Here is a 24,661-nt window from a genome sequence, read left to right as displayed (position 1 = left end):
CCCATCATCTTTACCATATTCTCTGCTTTCCTGCTACAATAAATGCCAACAATTGCACTTGTACTTTTAATACTACCTCCTCCTACCTTCCAAGGATTTTGTTTCTGTAATCATGTCTTTCTCCACCATCATCAGCTTTTCTCTGGTCTGCTGGATCATTCCTATCTGCATATAAATATATTTTCTTATCCTGTACCAGATCTGATATTCAGCAAAGTCATTGACTATTGACTGAGTGCCTAGTTTGTGTTACTTACTGGAATAGGCACTTGGAACACATCAGTGAAAGAAAGAAGCAAATAAAAATTCCTTTCCTTACATCCTAGTAAAATAACACCACTAAGACCTGGAGTCATCCTTAGTTTCTCTTTTCATTACCTTTCACAGCCTTGGCTGTACCTGCAGAAGCCATCCTGCATCCCTCCTCTCAATATGCAGCTCTGTAGTCATTGTCATAGAGCAATGTCACCTCCCTTGTGGATTCCTGCAACAACCTCACAACTGATCTGGCTTCCCCTTACCCCTATATACCTTTCCAAGGGTAGCAAGAGTGTTATTTTTAAAAAGTAAATTTTATTGTCATCCACATGCTTAAAATGCTTTGTTTGGCCCCTGCCTGCTTCTCTGCCTTTACTTCCAACCACATTGCTATTCCCTTGTTCCCAGCACCCTGGTCTCTCACTCTCTTGAGCACTACCAAGCTCATGGTGACCACAGTGCCTTTGTTTTTGTTATTTCCTTTGCCTAAAACACTCTTCCCTTCAATCTTTATATGGCTTTGACTTTTTCTTATTATTCAGACCATAGCTCAAATGTCACCACCTCAGGAAGGTCACTTTAAGTAGTCACCAAGCCAATTATTCTCTATCACATAATTGTGCTCTATTTTTATTTTATTTGTTCCCAAGTTTTATTCAAGAACGCATACAAATATTCCAGATAAATGAATTTTAATCTTCATCTTCCTCCTCTTCCTTGTCCTGGTTAACCTGGAAGTAATGCAATCCATGATTCTCTTTGCTGTTAGCAACTACGCTCAACCAATCACATGGATTATTCTTCTTCAAATATTCTTTTTCTTTTTCTTTTTTTTTTCAATTATTTTTTGATGAGATACTTCATTGCTGTAATTTTGTTCTTGCTCCTTTCAGTAGTTAAAACCCCTCCACTGAGATTCCTAGCTTTTCTGTTCATTTTGATTCTCTCTGGAAGAAACTGCTCAAAACTGACAGTGCCCATGAGTCCCTCTTCTACAGGGTGGGTGCAGTCAAGGGCAAAGTTCAGAACTTGCTTCTTTTTTTTCTGCTCCCCTTTGCCACAAGCTTTTTCAAAGGCGAATGGTGGTAGCAGAGGCAGAAAGCACAACTGTGCTCTCTTTTTCTTGTATGGCTCTTTTCACAATCTGAAATTATATTTATCAATATTTTACTTGCATTTTCCTGCCTTCCCTCTTCCAGTGTGCGTGAGTGATGAGAACAGCACCCTGTCTGTCTTGACTACTGCTATGTTCCCAATGCTATTGATACTATTGACAGTGCCTAACATATCCAAGGGGCTCATTAAATACTTGCCAAATCTCTGGAAAGAACACCTTTGGACAGTCCATACTGTTAAGAGAGTTCTTCATTTCAAGTCAAACCTATCTCTGTGTAGCTTCCATTCACCTTTGTTCTGCCATTGCAGTGGCATAGGGTAATCTGAGTTTTCTCCCTGGGACAGTCTTTCTTCCAGATTTTTGAAAACAGCCCTCTTTTCTTTCATGATTGTTCCCTGCTCAATAACAGGCATCTCCAGGTTTTTCTTTATTTTTTAATAAATAACTTGATTATTTTTGTTCTTATGATTACTAATACATATTCGTTGTAAAATGAAGATAGAAAACATCACAAGGTATGACAAAGGAAAAAAACCCACCTTTGTTCTACCATTCAGAACTAACCAATTAAAGCATTTTAATGTATACGTATAAATGAAGAAATCTGAATTATGTTCTCTAGATAGTTGTGCATACATTTTTTTTCATTTAACTTTATAAGTACTTTTTTTTAGGTTTTATTTAAATTAAAGTTAACAGATAGTATTTTATTAGTTTCAGGGGTCAAATTTAGTGATTCACCAGTTGCATATAACACCCAGTGCTCATTCCATCATGTGCCCTCCTCAATGCCCATGACCCAGTAACCCCATCTCCCCACCACCTCCCGTGTCGCAACCCTCAGCTTGTTTCCTATAGTTAAGAAGAGTTTCTTATGGTTTGCCTCCCTCTCTGTTTTTATCTTATTTTCCTTCCCTTCCCCTAAAATCTTTTAATGTCATTACATATTTTAATTCTTTTTTATTGTGGTAAGATGTATATAACATAAAATTTGCCATTTTAGACATTTCTAACTGTCTAGTTCAGGAGCATGCATGACATTCACAGTGTTGTGCAACCATTACCACTGTCTACTTCCAAAACTTTTTAATCACCCCAAACAGAAACTCTGTACCCATTAAATAACAGCTCCCCATTGTTCTTCCCAGCCTCTGCTAGGTAATCTGTAATCTACTTTTGGTTTCTATAAAGTTCCTTATTCAGATATTTCATATAATCAAACCATGCAATATTTGTTCTTTTATATGGCTTATTTCAATTAGCATAGTGTTTTCAAGGTTTACTTTTGTTGTGGCATGTCTCAGAACTTCATTTGTTTTTTATGGCTGAGTAATATTCCATTCTATGTATATACCACATTTTGTTTATCCATTTATCTGTTGATGGAGTTGAGCTGCTTTCACCTTTTGGCTCTTATAAAGTGCTACAATGACTATTTGCATAAAGTGTTTGAGTCCCTATTGTTAATTATTTTGGGCATAGGAATGTAATTGCTGGGTCCTATGGTCATCATATATTTGGCTCTTTGAGAAATGCCCAAACTATTTTCTAGAGTGAGTATATATCATTTTCCACTCTGACCAGCAATGTATGAGTATCTCAATTTCTCCATAGTCTCATCCACGCTTGTTATTTTACTTAAATTATTTTCACATCCTAGTCAGTACAGAATGGTATCTTATTATGGCTTTGAATTTATTTCCCTAATAATTAATCATGTTGAGCATATATCCACATACTTATTGGTCACTTATATATCTTTTTTTGGAGAAATGTTTGTTCAACTCTTTTGCTCATTTCTTAACTGGATTTTTGTCTTTTGTTGTTGAGCTCTAGAGTTCTTCAAATGTTGTGGATGTTAAAACCTTCTCAGATACATTATTGCAGACATTTTCTCCCATTGTAGGGTTTTTTTTTTCCCTTTCTTGATAATGTCCTTTGTTATACAAAATTTCTGATTATAGTTAAGTCCAGTGTATCTATTTATTTCTTTTATAATTCATCCTTTTGGAATCACATATAAGAATCCAGTGTCAAATCTAAGGTGTTATAGATTTACTCTATGCTTTCTAATAAGATTTTGTGGTTCTTAGGCACCTTCTCATATTTTCTCTTTATTGATATTTTCATTTAGTTCGTACATTGCTTTCTGATTTGAAACAGTTGTTTTAAAGTCTTTGTCCAATATGTCCAAAGTCCATGCTTCCTCCCAGATGATTTCTGTCAATTTATTTTGTTCCATTAAATATTACCATGTCATAACTCTGAAAATCAGATTGATCCCTTTCCCTAGGGCTTGTGGTTTTTGTTTTGCTATTTCTTGAATGCTGTCATAGTCCATTTATTTACTGACTTCCCTGAACTATTTATGCAAAGACTTTATCAGTTATTATGTATGGTCAATGAAATCTCTGTTGCTTTAGCTTTTGTTCAGCTAGTGTTTTGACAAAGATTTTCTCGACTTCTACGAATTTAAAATTATGAGCAAAGAACCTCTCCCAGTCTTTGCAGATTTGTTCTTCACTGGGGCACTTCAACACCTAGCAGGCTTACGCTGAATGCAGAGATCATCCAGAGCTGGAAATTGAGGGGCTATTCTGGTCTTTTCTAAGCATGTATCTTGCCTTAGGTGTGTGCATGGCTTTCTATAGTCCCCAATATACACAGGTGCTTTTGAGTGCCTTAATTTCCCAAAGAAACTTTCTTTAGCCTTTCTTTATAATAGCTGTTATTTTATGTCTCACCTCTTTTGCCCTGGGTGATTATAGGTAGTTGGTTAGCCTTATAATATTTTTAAACAGTATATGCTGCTGCCCTGAGTTAAGTTTTGGATTAGGTGAGATAGAGATGAGTGCCTTGCACCAGTGCTTCAGGTAACCCCCAGACAGGTAAAAATAGATCTATACAATAATTTGTGATGAAGTCTGCTCTTCCCCTTCTGTGACCAGACAACCAGACACCAGAGTCCTTCCCACATTAGGAGTGTGAATGATCAACTTTGAGATTGTCACTGAGCTGAGAAGGGGGTAGGGCAAAGGCAATTTAAAATGACACAAAGCCTTCCTACCATTTTTAAGTTGCCTTTTTCTTGATTCAATGTTTGTTTGATTGCTGTAAACCTTTGTTTTTCAGCATTCTGACAAAGTTAGTTTTGACAGTTTCTGCTTGTTTTTCAATGTTTCTGTGGAAGGAGTTGCCTGCTCTGCCACTTTTTTGATGTCATTCCTCATTTTGTCATTGACTTTTTTAAAGCATTACTTCTTGGTGACTGCACATTGTTTCATTATGTAGATGTACCATAGTTTACTGTTAATGATGCAGTAATGAACATCTTTCTACATCTCTGATTTTTTTTGGCTTAGGATAAATTTCCAGGAATGATTGTGTCAAGTGCTATGAATAGCTTTCAGTCTTTTCATATTTATTGTCAAATTACCCTGCAGAAGGTTTGTGTCAATGCACATTCCCCCAAGCAGTCTATGAGAGTATGCATTTCATCATGCCTCACCTATAATTTGATAGCCTTTGCTCATTCAATAGACAAAAATAAAAAATGCCTTATGATTGTCCTATCTACTCTCTTAGGAATTCCTCATATGATTTGAGTTGGAATCCATTCATTGTTTTGTTCCCTCAAAACAATGATGTACTTCAATTTGTCAATTTGCTTGGATGTATGGGCCCAAGAAGTTATACTGTTCTTCTGATGAAGAATACAACATTTTCCTGCTCTCACAAATATGAAACTTGAATTTATTTTGTAGTGAATTTGAATGGTGCCTACCCCAAGCTGGTGCCTTTCAGGCCTGCAGGACGGCTGATCTCTCCACCTCTGCTGCTTTCTGTGATTTTCAACATTCTTCTCAGCCTGGCTATGCACATTGTGGGCTTCATTCTGGTTCAGAGGCAGCCTTGGTATTCCATGGAGATGCACAGGTACTATCACAGCCTCAATTCCAGCATCTCACATTCTAATTTCTATCAAATGTCATCTGGCCCCTATGACAGGAGGCAAATCATTCTTCATTCTCCTAGGAGCATTGACTTCTTGAAGTCCCTTGGGAAAATTTCTGGTGATCTCTTCTCTATAACACAGTTTGAGGATATTATTCATTGGCACTTACCTCTGCCTGTCTTGTGTCATAATGATCTATGACCATCTTTTATATCTAGGGTGACCATGCTTATACTTTGCCTGGGAAGCCTCACTTTAAGCCTGATATCACAATGAAATTATTTGTAATTAATTAATTAATTAATGAAGTATAATTGGCATACAGTGTTATGTTAGTTTCAGGTGTACAAGCTATCGATTTGACAATTCTATACATAATTCAGTGCTTACCACGGTAAGTGGTGACAATCTGTCACCATGCATTATTATGATATTATTGATTATATTCCCTATGCTGTACTTTGCATCCTCATGACTTATTCATTTTGTAACTGGAAGTTTGTATATCTTAATCCTCTTTATCTCTTTTCCCAATTCCCCTACCCATGTCTCCTCTGGCACCTACTAGTTCTTCTGATGATATTTGTCTTTTCCTTTAACACTCAAATCTGTTCTTGTTGGATGACAAATTATATGGTCACCCTATTTATAAATGTTTAGAGATCTTAAGCCATGAGAGGGAAGAATCATGGCTTACTCACATCTTTCCCACACAGCCAAAATACACATGATGGGTATCCAATTTATTGAATAAATAACTTGCTTATCTATCTATCATCTATCTATTTATCATCTATCTATTTTTTATTTATTTATCTATCCAAAATATAGATCTACCTGTGCTGGTTTCCTTCTTTTTACTTTCCAGTATATTCTTTCCCAAAGTATAAGTAATTACACTAAGGACATGGAGTCCTGTAGATATAAATGTTCCATAAAGACCTACCATCTTACTTCATTACTTTTTTCTTTTTTTTTAGTGCCTGCATACTGCAAAATGAAAGTATCTCAAAGTTAACTATTTCTCCAACTGCTCCAGGAAAAATTGGAAATAATGGTGCCTTCACAAGCTATGAGAACACTACCATATGGTTCTTGGGAACAATCAACTGTATCATTGTGGCTCTTATTTTCTCTAAAGGAAAACCATTTAGGCAGCCCATCTATACAAACTGTGAGTAGCACTGTATTAAATCAAGGTGAGAGATCACCAGAGGGAACAGACATTCCAGGGTCACTCAGGGAGCAGCTGCAGAGTTGATGCTTATCTTGTGTCTCCTGACTTCTACTCTAGGGCTCTGTAAAACACATTGTGCAGCCTCATCCTTTGCTCCTTCCCTCAAAGGTGCATTAAATTCTAGGGTTTCCTTCTCTACCTCTTTCCTTCACCAGAAGTTTGTCTGTAGGTGTCTTTTCATGGCACCACTCCAAACTGGGATGGCTCATTTATTTCCTTACTTGTCAGTACTTGTCAGAATTCATCTGAGAGGAGGTAGAGAGGAAATGTCACAGCACTCAGTTAGAACATGAGTCCTGTCATGAAGACAATGGTTAAGATGGCATTGTGTCATTGGCAGGGTGGGAGTGGGTCCAGTCTGTAGGAATCTGGCCACAGTGATTGTGAAAGCGTTGAGCCAAAGTACCTGCCTCTTCTTACATTCTGGGTGGGCATGGGGAATATGTTAGGAGAAGAGGGTGACCTGGTTAGCACTTGGGACATTTATTTGTATGTTACCCCTATCTCTCTAATTAGAAAAATTTAGAAGCACAAATTGAAGAACCAATATCCTCATAAAAATTTGTTTGTTCAGAGAAAACTATGTTGCCATTCTCCTTCTTGGGATGAAAAAGCAGTCAAATGCTGACCTGTACATGACTGCAATTTAAACTTTTTGATTATTTACAACCCTCTTTTTTCCAGAAAAAGATTTGAGGCAGGTGTTTTGCACCTGCAGTCTCTTTAGAGACTCAGATACTTAAATGTCTTCAAGGCATTTTCTGAAAATGTATTATGTCAGTGTTGCTCTCTCTATATTTCCCACTTTTACTAATTGAAACTTACAACATGTATGTGAAAATTTCCACTTGCCCCAAGGACATGCATAGACATTGTGGAGGTGAGACCCATTGCACTGAAATGAGTACTTTCCATTTATTATGCTGTGTTTGGATGTAGAAATCAAGTAAATTTAATCAGTGCTAATATAAAATATGTCTATCAATAGATGTGACGCTCTATACTCTGATTTCTCTAAATGATAGCTTGTGTTCTTATTTCCTCAGATATATTTGTCCTTGTGCTGGTCATACAGCTGAGTGTGTGTCTATTCATTCTATTTGCTGATATTCCAGAATTATATAGGCGTTTGGATGTAAGTCTTATCTCTGGGATGTAATGATGGTTTACAGTTGTATAAAACCCTGACTTCAAGAAGCAGGTCACGATTGCAACTGACATAGATTCTTGACACTGATTTTTTTTTGGAATAGTGAAGTTAAAAACAATGCTGAATTTATTCATATTTTCTATTTAAACAGGCCAGGAAGTCAGATTATGTCTAGTCTTGATTTCAAATATTCCAGAAACATTGAACATTTTTCTTTTAAAAGATCCCTATAAGAATGGAAAAATCTATTTATATATATTCTCTTTCAAGTGTGTGAGAGAAATTTTTTCTAAATGCTTCTGTTGTGAAGTTGTTGAAAACAGTTTGCCTATAACATGTTTTCCGCTAATCCTCAAATCTGTATTTATGTCTTTTTTTAAAAAATCTCTTTAAAAACATGTTTGTCTATATGTTCATATTTAATGTCTGCAAAACTTGCTTGCAGAGACCCATACCTTACCTCATGAACTCTCTTAAATTGTGTCACTTTGAGACAAATTTCAAATTCCTTAAGAGACAAATTTTCGAGCATGGAAAAATATATATTTCTATTCCTTTAACCTATACTTTTGAATTAGAAGTTCATTAGTTCATTATTACCAAATATCCTTTAGACCAATAAATAGAATAGAGAAGAGATGGTGAAAGGAAATGAGCTTTTATTACTTAGCTTAAGCTTTTATTACTTAAGCTATGTGAACATACCTGCCCACCTCTCCATCTCAAAGACATGTTTCATGAAGGTCAAGATCCTATCCTATTTATCTTATTCATCTCATATTACTAAAGCTTGACATAGCCTATGGCACATAATAGCAATAAATGACTCACTGATTGTTTTAGATTAGGTTCCTATGTGGAGATGAGCACAGGGAGCTCACATGCTGTCTAGTTATTGCAAACCAGTAAAATCTTCACAAACTCTTCTTGACATGTGACATACAAACTAATGTCTACATTTGGTTTTCATTTTGATGATTGTGTCACTGTGTTAAACCTGTAATTGCCACTATTGTTAAATATGTCCATGAATTAGAGTAAATATTCATGGAGGTAGTCTTTGCCCACTAGTCTTCTAAGTAACTTAGAACTTCTAAATCCTGTAGAAGTTAGGGTTAAGACATATTGGGTTTGGTCACATTCTTTATGAGTCAAGACTCTTATGGAGAGTGTGATTCCTCCAGTACAAGAAAATAGGGAGTCTGTTTAGCTTGGGGAGAACCTGTGTGGGGTCATTGCCAACATGACTGCAAATGAGTCTGCAGAGAATTATTGCTCACCTTAAAAATAATTATCTTTTCTTATTATTGCACAAAATTGGGGGTATATTTTAGAAAGTGAATATGCAGGCAAAGAAAATTGTGACCATTATTCATTATATCCTTCTATCTTTGAAACCATATATTATAAATGTGCATTGACTGATTTATGAAGTTTATTTTAAATGGAGTCATGCTGTCTAGTTATTGCTCATTTTTTAAGAAATTGCATGATTTTTTTAATAGAAAACACATTCACACAGTTTAAAATTCAAGTTAGAAACTCTATATCCTCCCATCTTTTTTCCCCAGCTATCAGGTCTCCTCTCTGGAGGCAACTGATGACACTACTTTATTTTATGTACTTTCAGGTATATTTTATACAAAGGCATACACACATATATATTTCTGACATGTATATCCTCCCACATTTTTACACAAGTAGTAGAAGACTATTACATTCGTCCAGGTCTTCTGAGCTGGAAATGGCAAGGTGAGATGAGGTGTGTAAGCAAGTTGTGGAGGGAATGCCTGTAAGGAAAAGAACATTAGGAAGCCAGAAGAAGAGAGGGAGGGCCCCACACTATGATGTGGGTCTGACCCCTATGAAGGAGGCAAGGAGGGAAGAAGGACCAGATGAGTAGGGATTCAGACTGCAGTGCAGCTCTAAGAAAGCCTAGCCACAGTTGCCCATCACAGGTGTCTAGTGTCTCACAAGAATGAATGCAATAAGAAGATGTGCCATCCTCAGTTATTAGCTTTGAGTAAACCCTGGGAAGTGTGGCCTTAAGGTGAGCGTGGTGGAGATTTCGAGGGTAGCACTGGAGCACCTGCCACTTATTCCCCCAGTAGGAAACCTGCATGGAGTGTGTTCATGGCAGCCACAACCACACACATGGTTCCTCACCTTGTTCTTTCATGTGACAGTGTATTTTGGTAATTGTCCTGTAACAGTTCATAATGCTTCCTCATTCCTTTTTTTTTTTTTTTTGCTAATACATACCATAATTTATATGTAGTTCCCTATTGATAGACATTTAGGTTGCTTCCAATGTTTTGCTATTATAAAAAAAGCTGTAATGAAATAACAGTATACATATATCATTGCAGGCATGTACAAATATATCTCTAGGATAAATTCCAAGAAATGGTTTTGAACTCTTAATTTTACTAGCACTGCCCTCCATGGAGTTGTACCAATTTTAATCTCCCCTCCCCCCCCACGTAGAAAGCAGTGTATGAAGCAGTGCTGAGTATAGCAGTATGCGTTTGGTTTCATTTCATTCATCCATCCATTCATTCCTTAATTTATCCATCCATTATATATATAATGTGCATGGGAGGAATTGGGAAAGATGCAGAGAAACTGGGAAAAAAGGCATGAAGTGACAGCTTGATTTCAGCCCCACTTCCTCCATTGGTGACTATCCTCATCATGGTACCATCCATGCAGCTGTACACACAGTCCTAAGGGTGAGCCCTGACTCAAGGCCCAAAGAGCAGGGCTCAGCTGAGGGGTGATGTGGAACCAGAGAGAAGAGGACAACAGTGCCCTTTGTGGAGGTTTGACATGTGTACCCTCAGAGCCTCTGAGAAATAGAACCACATTCCTGTATTCCCTCATAAAAGCAAATGACTGCAAGCAAACAAAAACTACTTTTATTAAATTTATCACATTTTAATCACATTTATCTCAGGAAATTCAGAAATTATGGGGAACCAAAAAATAAGAAGAAGAAAGAAAGATAAAATAGAGTAACAATCCTAGTTTACAAATCATTGGAATTTTGGAGTATAATCCTTCCGTATTGTTTGATACATGCATAAAAATATACGCCTTATTATATGTGTTATATATACGTATGTGTATCTAAGATGTATGTATGTGACATACACCTACACACATGTCTATATCACATACATGATTTATGACCTATGAAAATGTACACCGTGAACATGTGAACATTTTTCTAGTATTTGTCTTCAAACTAACAGTGATTCTCCATCTCTCACCAGCTGCTCTGCACTCCTGTTGTGTGGAGGCTCTACATCATCATTATGCTCAGCTCCAATTTCATTGTGTCCCTTGTTGTGGAGGTAAGTGCCCTGGGGCTGCTGATCATTTGGAGCAGGGAGGGACAGGGCATTCTTTGGGAGTCTGAAAAAATGAACAGCTTTAGTTGATCAGACTCAGCAGTGTAAGGGGCTCCCTTCCTCGGCCACATGAGCAATGGTGCTTTCCCCTGGTGAGTTCCAAACAAGGGGTTATTTTACCCATCTATAGAGTGGACCTGGAGAGAATGGGATTATGATATCCAAGGTCCTGTTCGTTTCTAAAATCCACAAATAGAGACCAATTCAATTAATTTTTCTGAAATTAAATATGATTCACATACTATAAAATTCTCCTTCTTGAAGTGTACAATTCAGTGGTTGTTAGTATATTCACTGAGTTGTGCAACCATCACCACTAACTCTAGAACATTCTCATCACCCCAAAAGAAACCCTGTACCTGTTAGCAGTCGCTCCTTATTTCCCCTTTCCCCTCCTTTACCCTTTGGCAACCCCTAATTTATTTTCTGTCTCTAAGGGTTTGCTTATTCTGGACATTTCACATAAAGGGAATCACATAATATATGGCCTTTTGTGTCTGGCTTCTTGCACTTAACAACTTCTATTACTTTTACTTTACAGATGGGAAATAAGATTCATAGTGAGCTTTTCCTGGCTTTTATTCTTCATCTCCCATTTGCTCCATTTCCTCAGTAAAATGAGTTTGTGCTTCCTATTTCTTTGGCTACATGGTTCAGTCTCTCCTCCTTCAGTTCTCTTAGACAAGCTCTCCATTCTTCAAAGCCTACTGGAGAACAGGGGGCATCCCAAGAAAAGGCATCCATGTCAAAGGGGAGGTGAGCATCAGGATTCTATCCATCCCCACCCCTACTTCTGGTTGCAAATCCAGCTTTGTTCCAGCGATTCACAGCGGGCAGAGAGTACCTGGAACCTGATTTCCCTGCAGAACCTTCCATACTGGGCAAAGTAAAAAATGCACAGGAGCTGGTGGCAGATCAGGGCATAGAATTAAGGTACTGGAGCCTCTCTCTGTATGCAAAACCAGGGCCTCTCAAACTTGAGTGGGTGTCAGAGTCACCTGGAGGACTTGTTAAAACACAGGTTGCCCAGCCCTTCCCCCAGCACTTCTTTTTTTTTTTTTTTTTAATTTTTTTTTTTTTTTTTTTTTTATTTATGATAGTCACAGAGAGAGAGAGAGAGAGAGAGAGAGAGGGGCAGAGGCCCCCAGCACTTCTGATTCAGTAGGCCTGGAATAGGCACACATTTTTGTTTCTAACAGGTTGTCAGGTGATTCTGATACTGCTGGTCAAGGAACCATACTGAGAAATACCACGCTAGCCCATAGGGTCTCCAAAGCCACCAAGTTAATAAAGGATACATGTGTATCCTCATAACCTAGTTGCGGAAGGGTGAATCTTGCCCTTTAAGGGATAACTTTATGTGTGTATCTTGTCTCTGGCACGATCACATTATTTCCTCTCTCTAGTACATCTGCCTTCATGTCTGCATATTGAAATGCTAGTTCATCCTCCATGGCACGGCTGTAGTACCATCCTCTTCACGAATCTTTCCCAAAGCATAGATGGGTTAGGCAAATAACAGTGGCTTAAACAATAAAGATATTTACTGACTCACTTAAGAAGATTGGAGGTAAGTGGTTTCAGGGCTGGTATAGTAACTCAATGGTGTTGTTGTGAATCACCTTTCACTTTTCTGTCTCCCCATCTTTAGATATTGACCTTTCATGTTTGTGTGTATTGCTTATGGTGTCCAGATATTTTCTACGTAGCTGGGCAGCATCTCCGTTTTAATGCAGGAAAAAAATGAAAGGAGAGGCACCAGCAAGCTTTTCCCCCTCAGATATGAACCTCTTATGAGGAAACAAAATAATTCCCTACAGCCACCCAGTCTCTTAAGCCTCATTGGTTGGAACTGTATCTTATTGTTGTCCTGAGTAGAAAAGGATTCTGGGAGAGTGGATCTATGCCAAAAAAATTAGACAGATTGGCTTAGATTATTTGTGAGTTATTTCCTTTTAGGTGGACAGGAAAAAGTTGGGAGGAAGGCACAATAGGGTAACTGAACAACAAAGTCTGCCAGGAAGGAAGCCGTTCAACTGCTACAATATTTGCAGTTAAGAACATAAGCCAGAAGTAGTCAACCTGAGTTTAAATCCTGGCTCCACCCTTTCTTGCTGCCTGACTCTGGGTAGCACCTGCTATTCCACTTCTCTGTGCTTCTGTTTCTTCATCTGAAAAACAGTGATAATAAGGGTATCTTACCTCATAGGGTTACTGTAGCATGAAACCTGAACACAGAAAAAGCACATGGTAAATGTTTAATAAATATCAACTATTATTATCATATTATCTCTTGTGGTACTTAGTATTTCTTTCTTTTTTTTTTTTTTTTTTTTTGCAGCTTCATGGTTGGTTTTGGCCAAACTTTTTATTTAGTATTCTGTAGTTGCTTAACACACACTTAAATGGTCTTATTGGGGGAGGGGATAGGGGAGGTTCTTGTAGATTCCCAAGGAAATGTCAGAAAGGCAAAATATGGCCAGCATTATCCATTTGCTTTTTTGGATTTACTGGGTGAATAGCACTTTCCTTACATAAGCATCTGATCTCAGGTTTTTCATTACTGAGAACATTGAGATTTCAGTTTGAAGACACTCTGAAATCCTAAGAGTAGCATACCCCGACCACCCTCTAATAGCTAGCTTGTTTGTATAGGCAGAAGGATTCACCTCTCCATTTTAGAAGGCTAGATGTTTGTGGAAGGTCTTAGAATTGCTTTGAATCTATCAATCATTTAGGCTTTCTTCTGCTCACTCACTCTTCCCACAGACAGTTGTTGACCATGTGTCATGTGCTAGGGCACAATGTGAGGCGGATTCTGATGATCTTGTTGATTGTTCACACTTTATGGTGAGCAAGAGGATAAACACCACAGTTATTTGTGTATCGATATAAATTATGCTGGCAGGAACTCATCTCAGTACCTCCAGTATCTAAACTGCTTTATTCTCATAGAAGCTGGGTAAAGTTTGGTTCAGTGATGAAATGTAAGAAGTGACACTGCTCACCTGCAGCAGATGGAGAGGGTAATTTGATACTCATGAAAGATTAAGTTTCTCCTTTGTTTCTTCTGTCCAGTGAGAAATGGAGACAGGTATGGATGTTTAGTGTGGGTTCCCAGGAACTTTCACACTGAGAAATAACACTGTGGGATCCCAGCTCCCATCCCCCACTGGCTCTTTCACGGCAGACTCCAGTTGTTTGAAGTTACCCTTCTGCTGTCAGTAGGCACACAGGAACAAACCAAAGCCATTTCAGTCTATGGTGAAGGCAGTAGCAATGGAGAATTAAGGACACTGAGATTTCTTGCCTTACGCGGTGAGCCTAGCAGAGTAGGTGAAGACCCTAGACTGTCATGGATGCAACGAGATATTTTCCTCAGGTAGCTGTAGGTATGTGTGACAGCAGATGCTAGAGATTCTTAGGATGGGCTTGCTAACTCCATGTTACCTGGCTGGCCTGTGACAGAAATGGTCCAGAGAGCTTTTGGGGGAGAGGCATGAGGGATGGCTGGCCTCCTTTTGTACAGTCCTGAATATTGCCTGGTCCACTAAGATGTGTGACTCTACCCCTAATCTTAGAGCAGCCCAGCAAACAGCTTTGAATGGAACCTTATCCTTACTTTGCTTTCTCATGATGTAACCTCCAAATAAAAGGCAGAGGAGTAAACAGGGATAGCTTTAATTCTCCTCGCTTTTTTATTACTTATGTGTATTTTGTATATGTATGTATGAATTACTTTAGTAGCCAATCTGAAGTTTTGTTTTCTGTTATTTTAAGAAATGGTAATTCTTAAAGGGTTTCCTTTTGTTTCTAGTTCTACATTTAATATAGAGGGGCAGGACAGATCACTTCTCAGTGCTTTAGTTTCCCTTTCCAGAGCAGCAAAGTGACACAGGTCATCATAATTCTATGTAATTCTAGAATTCTGTAAACACTTAATGCATGGCATACAGCACTAAAGTCTGTCTGTGAGGGTGTATGTGTGTGTGTGTGTGTGTGTTGTGTGTGTGTGTGTTTTGCTTTGTTTCATTTGTTTTGTTTCAAACCTGCTAAGTTAAAGACCATTAACAGGATACCTATGATCCTGCCTTATTCTAGCTCTAAGGAGAACTACTGTTCTCTTGTTAATTAAGAAGGACAAAAAAAATCTTGGTGTGGGAAAGTAGAATCACAAGTTTGACTAGGTGAGCCCTGAGGTTTGCAAGATGCTCTTTAAATGGCTGTGTGGGTCTTTAGCAGCCTAGTAGCAGATGATCCATTTTTAGAGAAAGACTAAGACTAGCTACTCCCATTATTTCTATGGACAAAGGAACTCAAATGTCAAAGATGGGTGGATTTTAGGAAAATTACTACTCTGGCAAAGTTCCTTGTAGAATTCCATAGAATTGACTCTTTCATTTAGCAAAGATACCACTGGCAGACACCAAAATGAGTTCTAATTTTGTGGGACAGCAGGCTTCTCATATTTTTCTTTTTGTTTCTCTCATGATAGCTTCTAAGATGATTAGCTTTTATGGCTACATATGATACAAATGAAAAATTAACAAAATAATCTCTCCTGCACTCTGTGTTGTAAGTTATAACTTGGGCTCTATTTGAAGCTTAGTATAACCGATGAAATAAAAAGTCAGTCTAAAATGTTTCCAAAGAGACAAATCCTTTGTATTCTTAAAAAATGCATTGCGATGAAATATTTGTAGGTGAAGGTCAGAGGCCGCAGTCAACATAGTGCATTAGCCACTTGTTAAATAAATAGTTCAGAAGGGGGGGAAAGAGAGGCACCTATGCCATGCCATGCCCTGCATTTTGAGGATAGCTATGTAAACTTTATGACAAACATAAAAGGAAGGAATTCCTTTTTCTACTCACTGAGGCTCAGAGAAGGTAATTAATTTGCCCATATTAAGTGTCAGAGCTAGAACTTGAATCCAGATCTGTCCAGCCAAGGCTGCGTATTCCAATTTTACTGACCTATGTTCACAACTATGCACTTACATGCTAGGGCACACCAAAGCCACATCTTTCTATAGGGTAATTCCATTTAGGGGTAATTCTAAATATAAAATTTTATATTTTATAGTGAATTTATAGTAAATCAAATACAGATGTGGTATGGAGTGGACTGCAGAATTTGAATGATTTTAAATTTAATTTGCATATGAGAGTCAGAAGAAATTTCATCCCTGAGCAGACTACTTCAAGCTATTTCCAGATTCTTGAAACTATGTACCTCTCTCTTCTGCCAGAAGATTTCCTTAAGTGGAAAAGTTTGAGAGGCTGAGACCTAACCCATGAAACCACACTGAAATTGTCTGTTCAGGCCTCAAGTGTTTTGTCAGGCTGGATCTTAGCAACCAATGTGGTGGTTCCTTCTTAGGGTCTGTGGAGGGCCATCACCTGGAAATATTTGACCTCTGGTTGTAAAGAGTAACTCTTTTGTTTTGCAGGAGGCCATCATTGAAAACCGAGCCCTGTGGATGTCATTCAAAAGGTGTTTCGGTTATCAATCAAAAAGCCAATATCGGATATTGCAGAGGACCTTGGCAAATGACCCTAGTTGGCCGCTGCTAAACCAAATGTCCTACTCTGACACGCCAGGGTGTGAAAGTGGAGTGTCTTACAGCAATCCAGTATTTGAGAGCAATGAGGAACAACTCTGAAGCCAGCGTGATATCGAAGTTGACAAACAAACAATGACATAAGGAATGAGTTTCAGTGATTTTCAAGCAAATAGACTCTTCTAAAATCAACGGAGTTTTTGGAATCAAAAACCCTATCCAATCGTGGTGGCAAATTAGAGTCTACTTGATAAAATACTTTCTACAGAGCAGAACACTGCCCCAGAAGAGTGCTTTCCTCTTGGCTTCTGAAAATACTGATGGTGTTAGTGAAATAAGAATGGGCCAAGGATGGCAATTGACCAAGAGCCTGAGAGGCTAAAGGACAAGAAGAATATATAATCTTTCTTCTTAGATAACATATTTTTTAAATGAATTGTGAGAAAATAGCACTATGTGTAGTCATAGTGAAGGATCATTTTTGAATTTGTATTTTATTGGTGGAAAAACAAATGCATGGGAACCATCACACCAATCTTCACTGTTTGGTTTCCTTTCCTTTATAGTACATTCAGGGTTGAGACATTTTCTTCTGCTTCTGGCTTTCCCCTATGTACTAGTAAGGATGGGCAAAGCTGATGCTGCAATAACAAACCACTCCCTTGTCTCAGTGGCTTACCACACAAGAGTTTCTTTTGTGGTCCAGGTGATTCTATCGACTAGCTCTCCTCCGAGTGGTGACTGCTTCAATCTGTCAGTCCCACTGACTGAAAACAAGGATTCCATGTTTACTGTGATGGGGAAGGAAGAGTCTGGAGATCACACAAGGGCTTTCCACTGCCTCATCCCAAAAGAGGCATGCATCTCTTCCACTACTCACATCTTATTCATCAGTGACTTGGCAAAGTAGCTGAACAGTACAGTCTGAGTTTAGAGCTGGTTTCATGGGCATATGACCTGTGCCATCACCTAGGGGGCCATGCTTAGAAGAGACCCACACTCATTTTAATGCTTTGCTGTTGCCATCTTGAAATTCTTAATTTTTGAACAGAGGTCCCCACATTTTCATTTTGCACTCAGCCCCACAAATTATGTAGTTTATCCAACTTGTGTTCCAGAAATACTGACACTGTTCTCTGAGCTCTGCATCTCTTGCTCCTGTGAGCCTCTCCTGTTTTAGGAACTCCACATCTCACTTGTCCAACTCGAGGTATTTCCACTCCTCTGCTCTATTATTTTGGAGAAAAGATAGTCTTGTGCTACAACATTGTATGTTATCATTGATGTTAAGTCCCTACATAATTTACACATTTCTTAAATCTGAGGCTTCAGTTTTCAGAAAATAAAAATTGCCCTTATTTTATCACTATTATAATTTTATTATATTAGATTAATTTGGCATAGAAAACACCCAGGTTTCTGTTAGCTCAGCAGACAACTCTGAATTCTAGGATAAAATACACAAATAATATTTTAAAGCAAAAGCAGAATTTTCACTACAAAAATCAAATCCTAAGTGAATGTTCTAGGTAGTGGGTGGGTCTCAGGCTAGCTTTGTTACTTATCAATAGCATCTACAAGTATTCCCTCCCCTGGCGAATTCCTGAGCATGGTTGGAGGCTCTGTGGCTATAGATAATTCTGAGAACATGATGTTTCTCAGCCATGAAAGTACCTTGTTGCTTCTGGTTTTAAAATAGGGTGTGAAGAATCACTTAAATAGTCAGAATGATTGTCTTCCTTGGTCCAGAAGGAAATGTTTCCTTTTAAAAGTTAGCCTCAGCAGTGATATGGTTGCCCTGAATGTCTTTTTCTAGGACTTATAGCTTACTCATTTTTTAAGAGTGGAGGGTTGTGGACAGGGCAAGCTGGAGATGGTCTACAACCTAGTGATGGGCAAGAGCAACATGTGCAGTCATATCTAGAAGAACTCCTTACCAGGTGCTGTCACCTCCGTTAGCTCATTTGAATTGCATGATTCTCAGGACTTAGGCAAGGAAGGACTTATCATCTACTTTTACAGGTGAGAAAACTGAGATTCAGAATAAGGCAAGCTGACCCAGGCCTCAGACACAGATCTTCTGAGCAAACCTTCTGTTGTTTCCAAATACCTCCTAATTACAAAGCTTCAGCAGGGCAGGGTGTTTGGGGTGATCTCACAGTCAAACAAAGAATGAGTTTCTTATTTGCCAGGTGGAATGAGGCAACCTGTTGCTAATACCAGGGCCTGATGTTCAAATAAATGCCAGGAATCCTGCCAGGCTTGGGATGCAAGTATATTCCAAACAAAACAAAACTAAAACCTATGAGTGTCTATTGAGACTCTGAGTTGCTCTTGCCTTGGTCCTAAGTGATTCAATTGGGGATTGAATCTAAAATCTTTGTCAAAAGGGATTTATTCTGAAGACTGTACTTGAAATAAACTATCTCTTAGAGGTAGTGAGAAAATGCTTAACTTGGAAAAGCAAGGCTGACAGGGTGTAGTCAAGGGATGTAAAAGTTGTTTTCAAATACTTGAAGGGTTTCCGTGGGAGAGAAGGCTCCCACCTGTGCCAGGTGGCATGATCACTGGGTAAAGGGCATGGTGAGAATGGCTTCAGTCTAACACAAAGACCACTGTCCCAACAGAAATGGAATCTGGTGACCTCATGAGGTGTGTGCTCCATGGCATTGGAGGTACAAGTGGATATCCAAAGACAAATTAAAGATGGAAGTCAAGTATCAGATGGAATTTAATTACCTGCAAGCTACCTTCCAGGCTTAATGTGCACATGTCTCAGTTTTATACTATGATATGAACCGTCCATCGTCACTGCCCACATAGAATATCAGACTGCCTATTGTGAGGAGATGGGCTGGGGAGAACAGGCTCTCAGCCCTTTGGGGTCCTACAGTGTAGACAAATGGGCTTGAAAGGGGGCCCATTTGTGCTCTGTGCCTTGGAAGGGGGCTTTTGATGAAGATAAGATTCTAGAAAACAGGTGTCCACTGATGGGTCCTGATTGCCAAACTGACAGCTGGGGAATACTTCTGATGTGTGTATTTTCATAGAAAAAGAAGTTTGAAAATTTCAGTGAAGGACATGAGAGAGTACCCCAAACTGAGGGCAGAGCTACCTGCACCAAATACACTTGTCTGACCAGGACTCAGAGGAGAAAAGGACACTCATCTGATCCTAATAATTTAAGAGTTTCACCATATGTTTACTCCAAGGTACACAGCTCTGGCCCACAGAAAGGAACCCTTGCTCTGGGCTTTTCTCACTAAACATGTAATGATCTGAGAATGGAAATATGTCTGTGCCATCTGTGTCCTTATGAGCTCACAGAAGTGTGTATGTACACACTTGCAGATGTGATGAATGAGAAAGTGATTATTCAGAGCCTTGTATTTAGTTTATGCCGTAATAAATTATTCTGTACAAAAGAGGCAAGTATAATCTATAATTCTAGTGTTTTAAAATCAATCTTTCTCCTTCTCTGCAGTGAAGTCTTTCACTCTGGCTAACAAAATGGTGCGGTCTATTCCAGTAATGTTGAATCAAAGAAACATCTTTATAAAGTTCTAGGCATTTCCTAACACTATAGATACAATTATTCCCTGCTTTATAACAGGGCGCTGCAGTCTACAAAATACATTCATACTCATTCTCCTAGTTAAACCTCCTAACAATCATAGGAGGAAGGCAGGGCAAGGATTACTATCCTCCAGACCCTCCAAAAGTCACAGTAACTTGTCAAGGGCATAGGGGAGCTAGAGCTACATTCAGACACAGAACTTCTGCCAAAGAGTTCCCTGTTCTGTCACTCTCCCATGTTGTTTCTCCTGGATGAAATGTTTGTAGTACTGAGAAACAAGAAGGCAAGCAAGGCAAAGCAACTACCCAATGGATTGCTGTCACAAGTGTAATTGCTTCCAGAAAGGGTTTTTAGTTCTCATAGAAGTTCTCTTGAATTTGATCATCAATCACAGAAAAGGTCAACTCCCATAGCTGAGGAGTAAAATCCTATAACCAGAGCCCTGTGAGTCTACTTCGTGTGAGCAGATACAGCTCTGGTTTCTGACCTCAGCCTCCAGAAGCATTGTATCTCTGCGTGAACTTTGCTCAGCCTCTGCTTTGTACAGCATTTTAGGGTCATATGGATTCTCTCTTGGCTGTGTGCTAAACTCACTTCCTTATGCAGTCAGTAGCTCACTCATTCTTGACAGCACTCAGTAACTCACTCATTCCAGGCACACAAGAACTTACTTCCTTAACTCAATATTTTTGTTCATACTGCTTTCTGTTTGGAGGCACCAATAATTATTACTCTTATCTCCACACCCAAATCCCATCCATTTCTCAAGACCCAGTTAGAATGCCACCTTGTCTGCCAAGCCAGAAGGCAGATCTCTTTTGTCTACATGCTGCTCACATGCCACATAATGTGTCTTTTGTGTAGCAGACAGCTCTTTTTATTTTTTAAGATTTCATTTATTTATTCGTGAGAGACACACAGAGAGAGGCAGAGACATAGGCACAGGGAGAAGCACGATCTTCAAGGGGAGCCTGACGTGGGACTCGATCCCGGGACTCCAGGACCACACCCTGAGCCACAGGCAGACTCTCAACTGCTAAGCCACTCAGGTGTCCCAACAGACAGCTCTTTTTACCATATATTATGGTCCTGTAGTGTTTTGACTTCCTCCAACTCCCCCTCAACCCCACTTTAACTAGAGAGAACATTCTCTGAGGGTAGGGACCAGGACTGATTCATCTCATCTACCCACATTGAACCTAGCACAGGGCAATGGTTGGGGCTCAGCAAGCAGCTGTGTGGCATGACTGAATAAAAAAATATAATCACTGGGATATTTTGTTGATTTACTTTTCCTCCTTTGTCCATGAACATCTGTTTTCTATTCAGTACAAAGAAACTTAACTAAAACAATAGGACTATGAATAAAAACAACAAAAAGTGCAAAGTTTAGTGATTTCAACATTGAGCTTACTCAGTTTGGCTCTGCAAACCTGGAGGGGTGCAGAGGTGTGCTGTGGAGTTAGAGTTAGGAACATGGTGCAAAGACTTTCTCATACGTAGGGGACCTTAGAGGCGAATTTGCGTGCCTACAAAGGCTCTCCCAGGAATATACCCAATCCAAGGGGAGGGAAAATTGAGGCAAGCAAACTTGATTAAAAACCAACATTGGGTATTAGAGAACAAGGGAAAAGTTTGGGTACAACTGGGTATGTATTTTTCTACCTGTTCTCTGGTTTCACTCTAACTTTAGGAGCTTTTGCAAGGACTTGAAGAAGAGAAAGCTATGATAGAGAGAGGAAGAGGCAGAGAAAGAGACTCGTCCTGTGATCTCTGTGTCAGAGTGTAATGAAAGGAGGACAGAGGGAATCCACCTGAGGCCTCTGTCACCTGGCAGTGATGTGACTGTGGGAGCACAGACAGGAAATGATTTGCTAGTGGCTGATGGTATCATGCAGAGACACACAGGTGCCATGGACAGTCTAAGCATATCTCCAAATGGCGAAAGGAGATAGAAAGTGGCTGAAGAAGATGGAGTATGGCCTGGAGTATGGCCAGGCGACACAGAGTGATCACGTAGTCAGAGAAGTCCCTGGCAACCAAGCTCAGGGTCAGACAAGGCCCACAGAAGCCTCAGGCAGTAGTAGAGTTCATCTCAAAGAGGTAGCCTGTACATACAGCCAATCCAGGGTGCAGGAGGAGAGAACATGGTGTAACCAGGAGCCCTGCATGCAGCATCACATGTAGACGGCTCCTGTGGAACTTCTCAATGACTCAGGAAGGACTTCAGAGTGGTGGGCCTTCTATGATCCTGTTTTGGACTATTTATTGTTCCAGGTTTATGTGACCTGGGAAATATAGGTTCTAAAGATAGGCAAGATTCCTCCCCATTAGGTGAATGCCTATTGGGTGAAAGTGCATACGGACATTTAGGGGGAAAGCACTCTGAGAAAGCTCCGCAGAGCCCTAAAGCCACTCTGTCCCTGGCCTCTCAGTGACAGAGCAAAGCCCAAGAGGAAGTGGCTGCACAGCTGGCTGGATGCCCTTTCCTAAAAGCTAAGCCAGTTCTCTCTTCACCCAACAAAACTAGCCTCGAGAATTTGGTGAACTTGATAGTTGTAAGAATCTAGCCACAATTTCATAGGTTTGGATGCTCCCTAAATGAATCTTGGACACTGATTTGGTCTGGATGCCAAGATTTGTGGTTGGGAAAGACCAAATCTTTGTATCTGCCCACACCTCACCCTAGCACAGTCGGGAAAGTGCACAGATGTCCAGAGAAGAGTAGGTGGCTCAGCAGGAGTCCGGGCCTGCACCTGGGGCCTATATGAGGGCAGAGCCGGATGTTGTTAGCATAGCAGTCATGCTAGCTGAAGTCATTGGCTCTCAGCCAATGCATGTCTGACACATGCGTGGCCCTGATAACACTTGGATAGATAAAGGCAATCTCTAATGCCCTTTTGGGCAGGGGTATATGTCAGTTAAGAGTACAAGCTTAGGGGCCAGAGCTCTAACCCAGATTTCCTGATTTGTGATTTGAGCAAATTAGCCACTGCATCTAAATCTTGGATACCTTGACTATTGGCATGGGAATATTATTTATTACCTTGTTCATAACTGCAAAAATCAAGAAAATTAAATGTGGCAATAACTTCTTTTCCTTCATCTCTAAAACTTTAAGGAGGATTCTTGAGTGTTAGTCTTGCACAGAGTATAGCTGTTTAATGTGTTCTATGAATCAGTAAAGGAGTAGATAAAACAATGCATAAATGAAGAACGAATGAACAAACACATATAAACTTTTAGGATTGAATGACTATAATTCTATTTTAATTAAAATGTAATTATCCACAATTTGCTAATTATTTAAAATTATTCTTTTTTATGTAGTCTGTTGATTCTTATTTATTTAAAATAAGGTATAGAATGACCTACTTCCAGCCTTTGTTTACAGAATCAATTATTTGGAATTCTAAAGAGTTAACTTTTTTTTTTTTTTTTTAGACTTCATTTTGCAGCCTTGTCATCCCATTATCTGATCTTCCTGAAGGCTTGCTTTTTAAAATTGGTCCTTGTTGGATGACGTCCGAGTCTACCAAAACTCTCATGAAATGCAAAGATCTGCACAAAGTAGTCCAGATTCAGACGTATTTGTAGGTAGTGTTTACTTGGTCTCTTTGCTGCCATGTTGTTAGTTCGCCGTCTCCAGGAAATAGTCCATGGAAATTCATAGGCTTCTTTTGGAACATGGTTCTCAAACGACCCACCATGAAAATCCCCAAGGGGTTTATTAGGAATAAAGTTCTGGTCCCAACCTCAGACATAGTGAGAGAATCTCTAGGATGGGTCCTGGAGAGTTGTAGCCTTATCAAACTCTCCAGGTGATTCTGATGATGAATCAGATGTAATCCTAAGAGAGTAATTTAGATTAGATTTCCCTAAATGTGATATATTGCACTTGTCCCTATCTATAATTTTTCTTGCCAACTCCTGTAGTGCTGAGAACTTTTTGTGATGTATTTCCTTTGGAAATACTGTATTTGTCACCATGTATTCTCTACTCCATTTTATTTTTATGATTCTGGTGAGAAGAAATCCCACAGTCAGACATCTTTCCTTTGAGTAGACCCCAGTTATCCCTGTTCTTTGTTAAAACTCTAAGTACTCCATTCTTGACAAAACAATTACCTACCAGCTAAGTTCAATGAGGAAAGCATTGCCACTAGCCAGAGGCAAAAGTATAGAATGATGTGTAATGTCTTGTATTCTTGGAGCTGGTTGAAAATTTATGCAAAAACTCTGCCCCTTAAATTATCCATCTGATTCACTCTTCAGATAAGGGAGAAAAAAAATAAATGATCTTGAACCATGCCCAGGTCTGGATAACTCAAAGGAATTCTCATCTCCCTAACCTGGTTAGATCATCTAGGATTGATTAGTAAGAAATTAATTT

At 39.2% G+C, this 24,661-nt stretch overlaps 1 protein-coding gene and 1 pseudogene across 7 annotated transcripts in view; one reads left to right on the top strand and one right to left on the bottom strand.

The window, feature by feature from the left end:
• The window catches only part of ATP13A4 (ATPase 13A4), a 112,021-nt gene extending 91,905 nt beyond the window's left edge, over positions 1 to 20,116 (top strand). For 2 of the 7 annotated variants that reach the window (XM_038583725.1, XM_038583724.1), the window contains exons 26-30: positions 5,140 to 5,311; positions 6,311 to 6,504; positions 7,614 to 7,702; positions 10,993 to 11,073; positions 16,581 to 20,116. In XM_038583725.1, coding sequence (XP_038439653.1) covers positions 5,140 to 5,311; positions 6,311 to 6,504; positions 7,614 to 7,702; positions 10,993 to 11,073; positions 16,581 to 16,793 — 749 coding nt within the window. In that variant the 3' untranslated portion in view covers positions 16,794 to 20,116. Of the gene's footprint in view, positions 1 to 5,139; positions 5,312 to 6,310; positions 6,505 to 7,613; positions 7,703 to 10,992; positions 11,074 to 11,671; positions 11,887 to 16,580 lie in introns of those variants that run through there. The other 5 variants (XR_005383915.1, XR_005383916.1, XM_038583723.1 and 2 more) reach the window with 5 other exon arrangements.
• Positions 951 to 4,839, bottom strand: LOC102151378 (annotated as a pseudogene).
• Positions 20,117 to 24,661: the final 4,545 nt, after the last annotated feature.

Source organism: Canis lupus, chromosome 34 (genome assembly GCF_011100685.1).
Source record: "Canis lupus familiaris isolate Mischka breed German Shepherd chromosome 34, alternate assembly UU_Cfam_GSD_1.0, whole genome shotgun sequence".
Taxonomy (NCBI): domain Eukaryota; kingdom Metazoa; phylum Chordata; class Mammalia; order Carnivora; family Canidae; genus Canis; species Canis lupus.
This window is presented reverse-complemented; position numbering and strand designations above follow the sequence as displayed.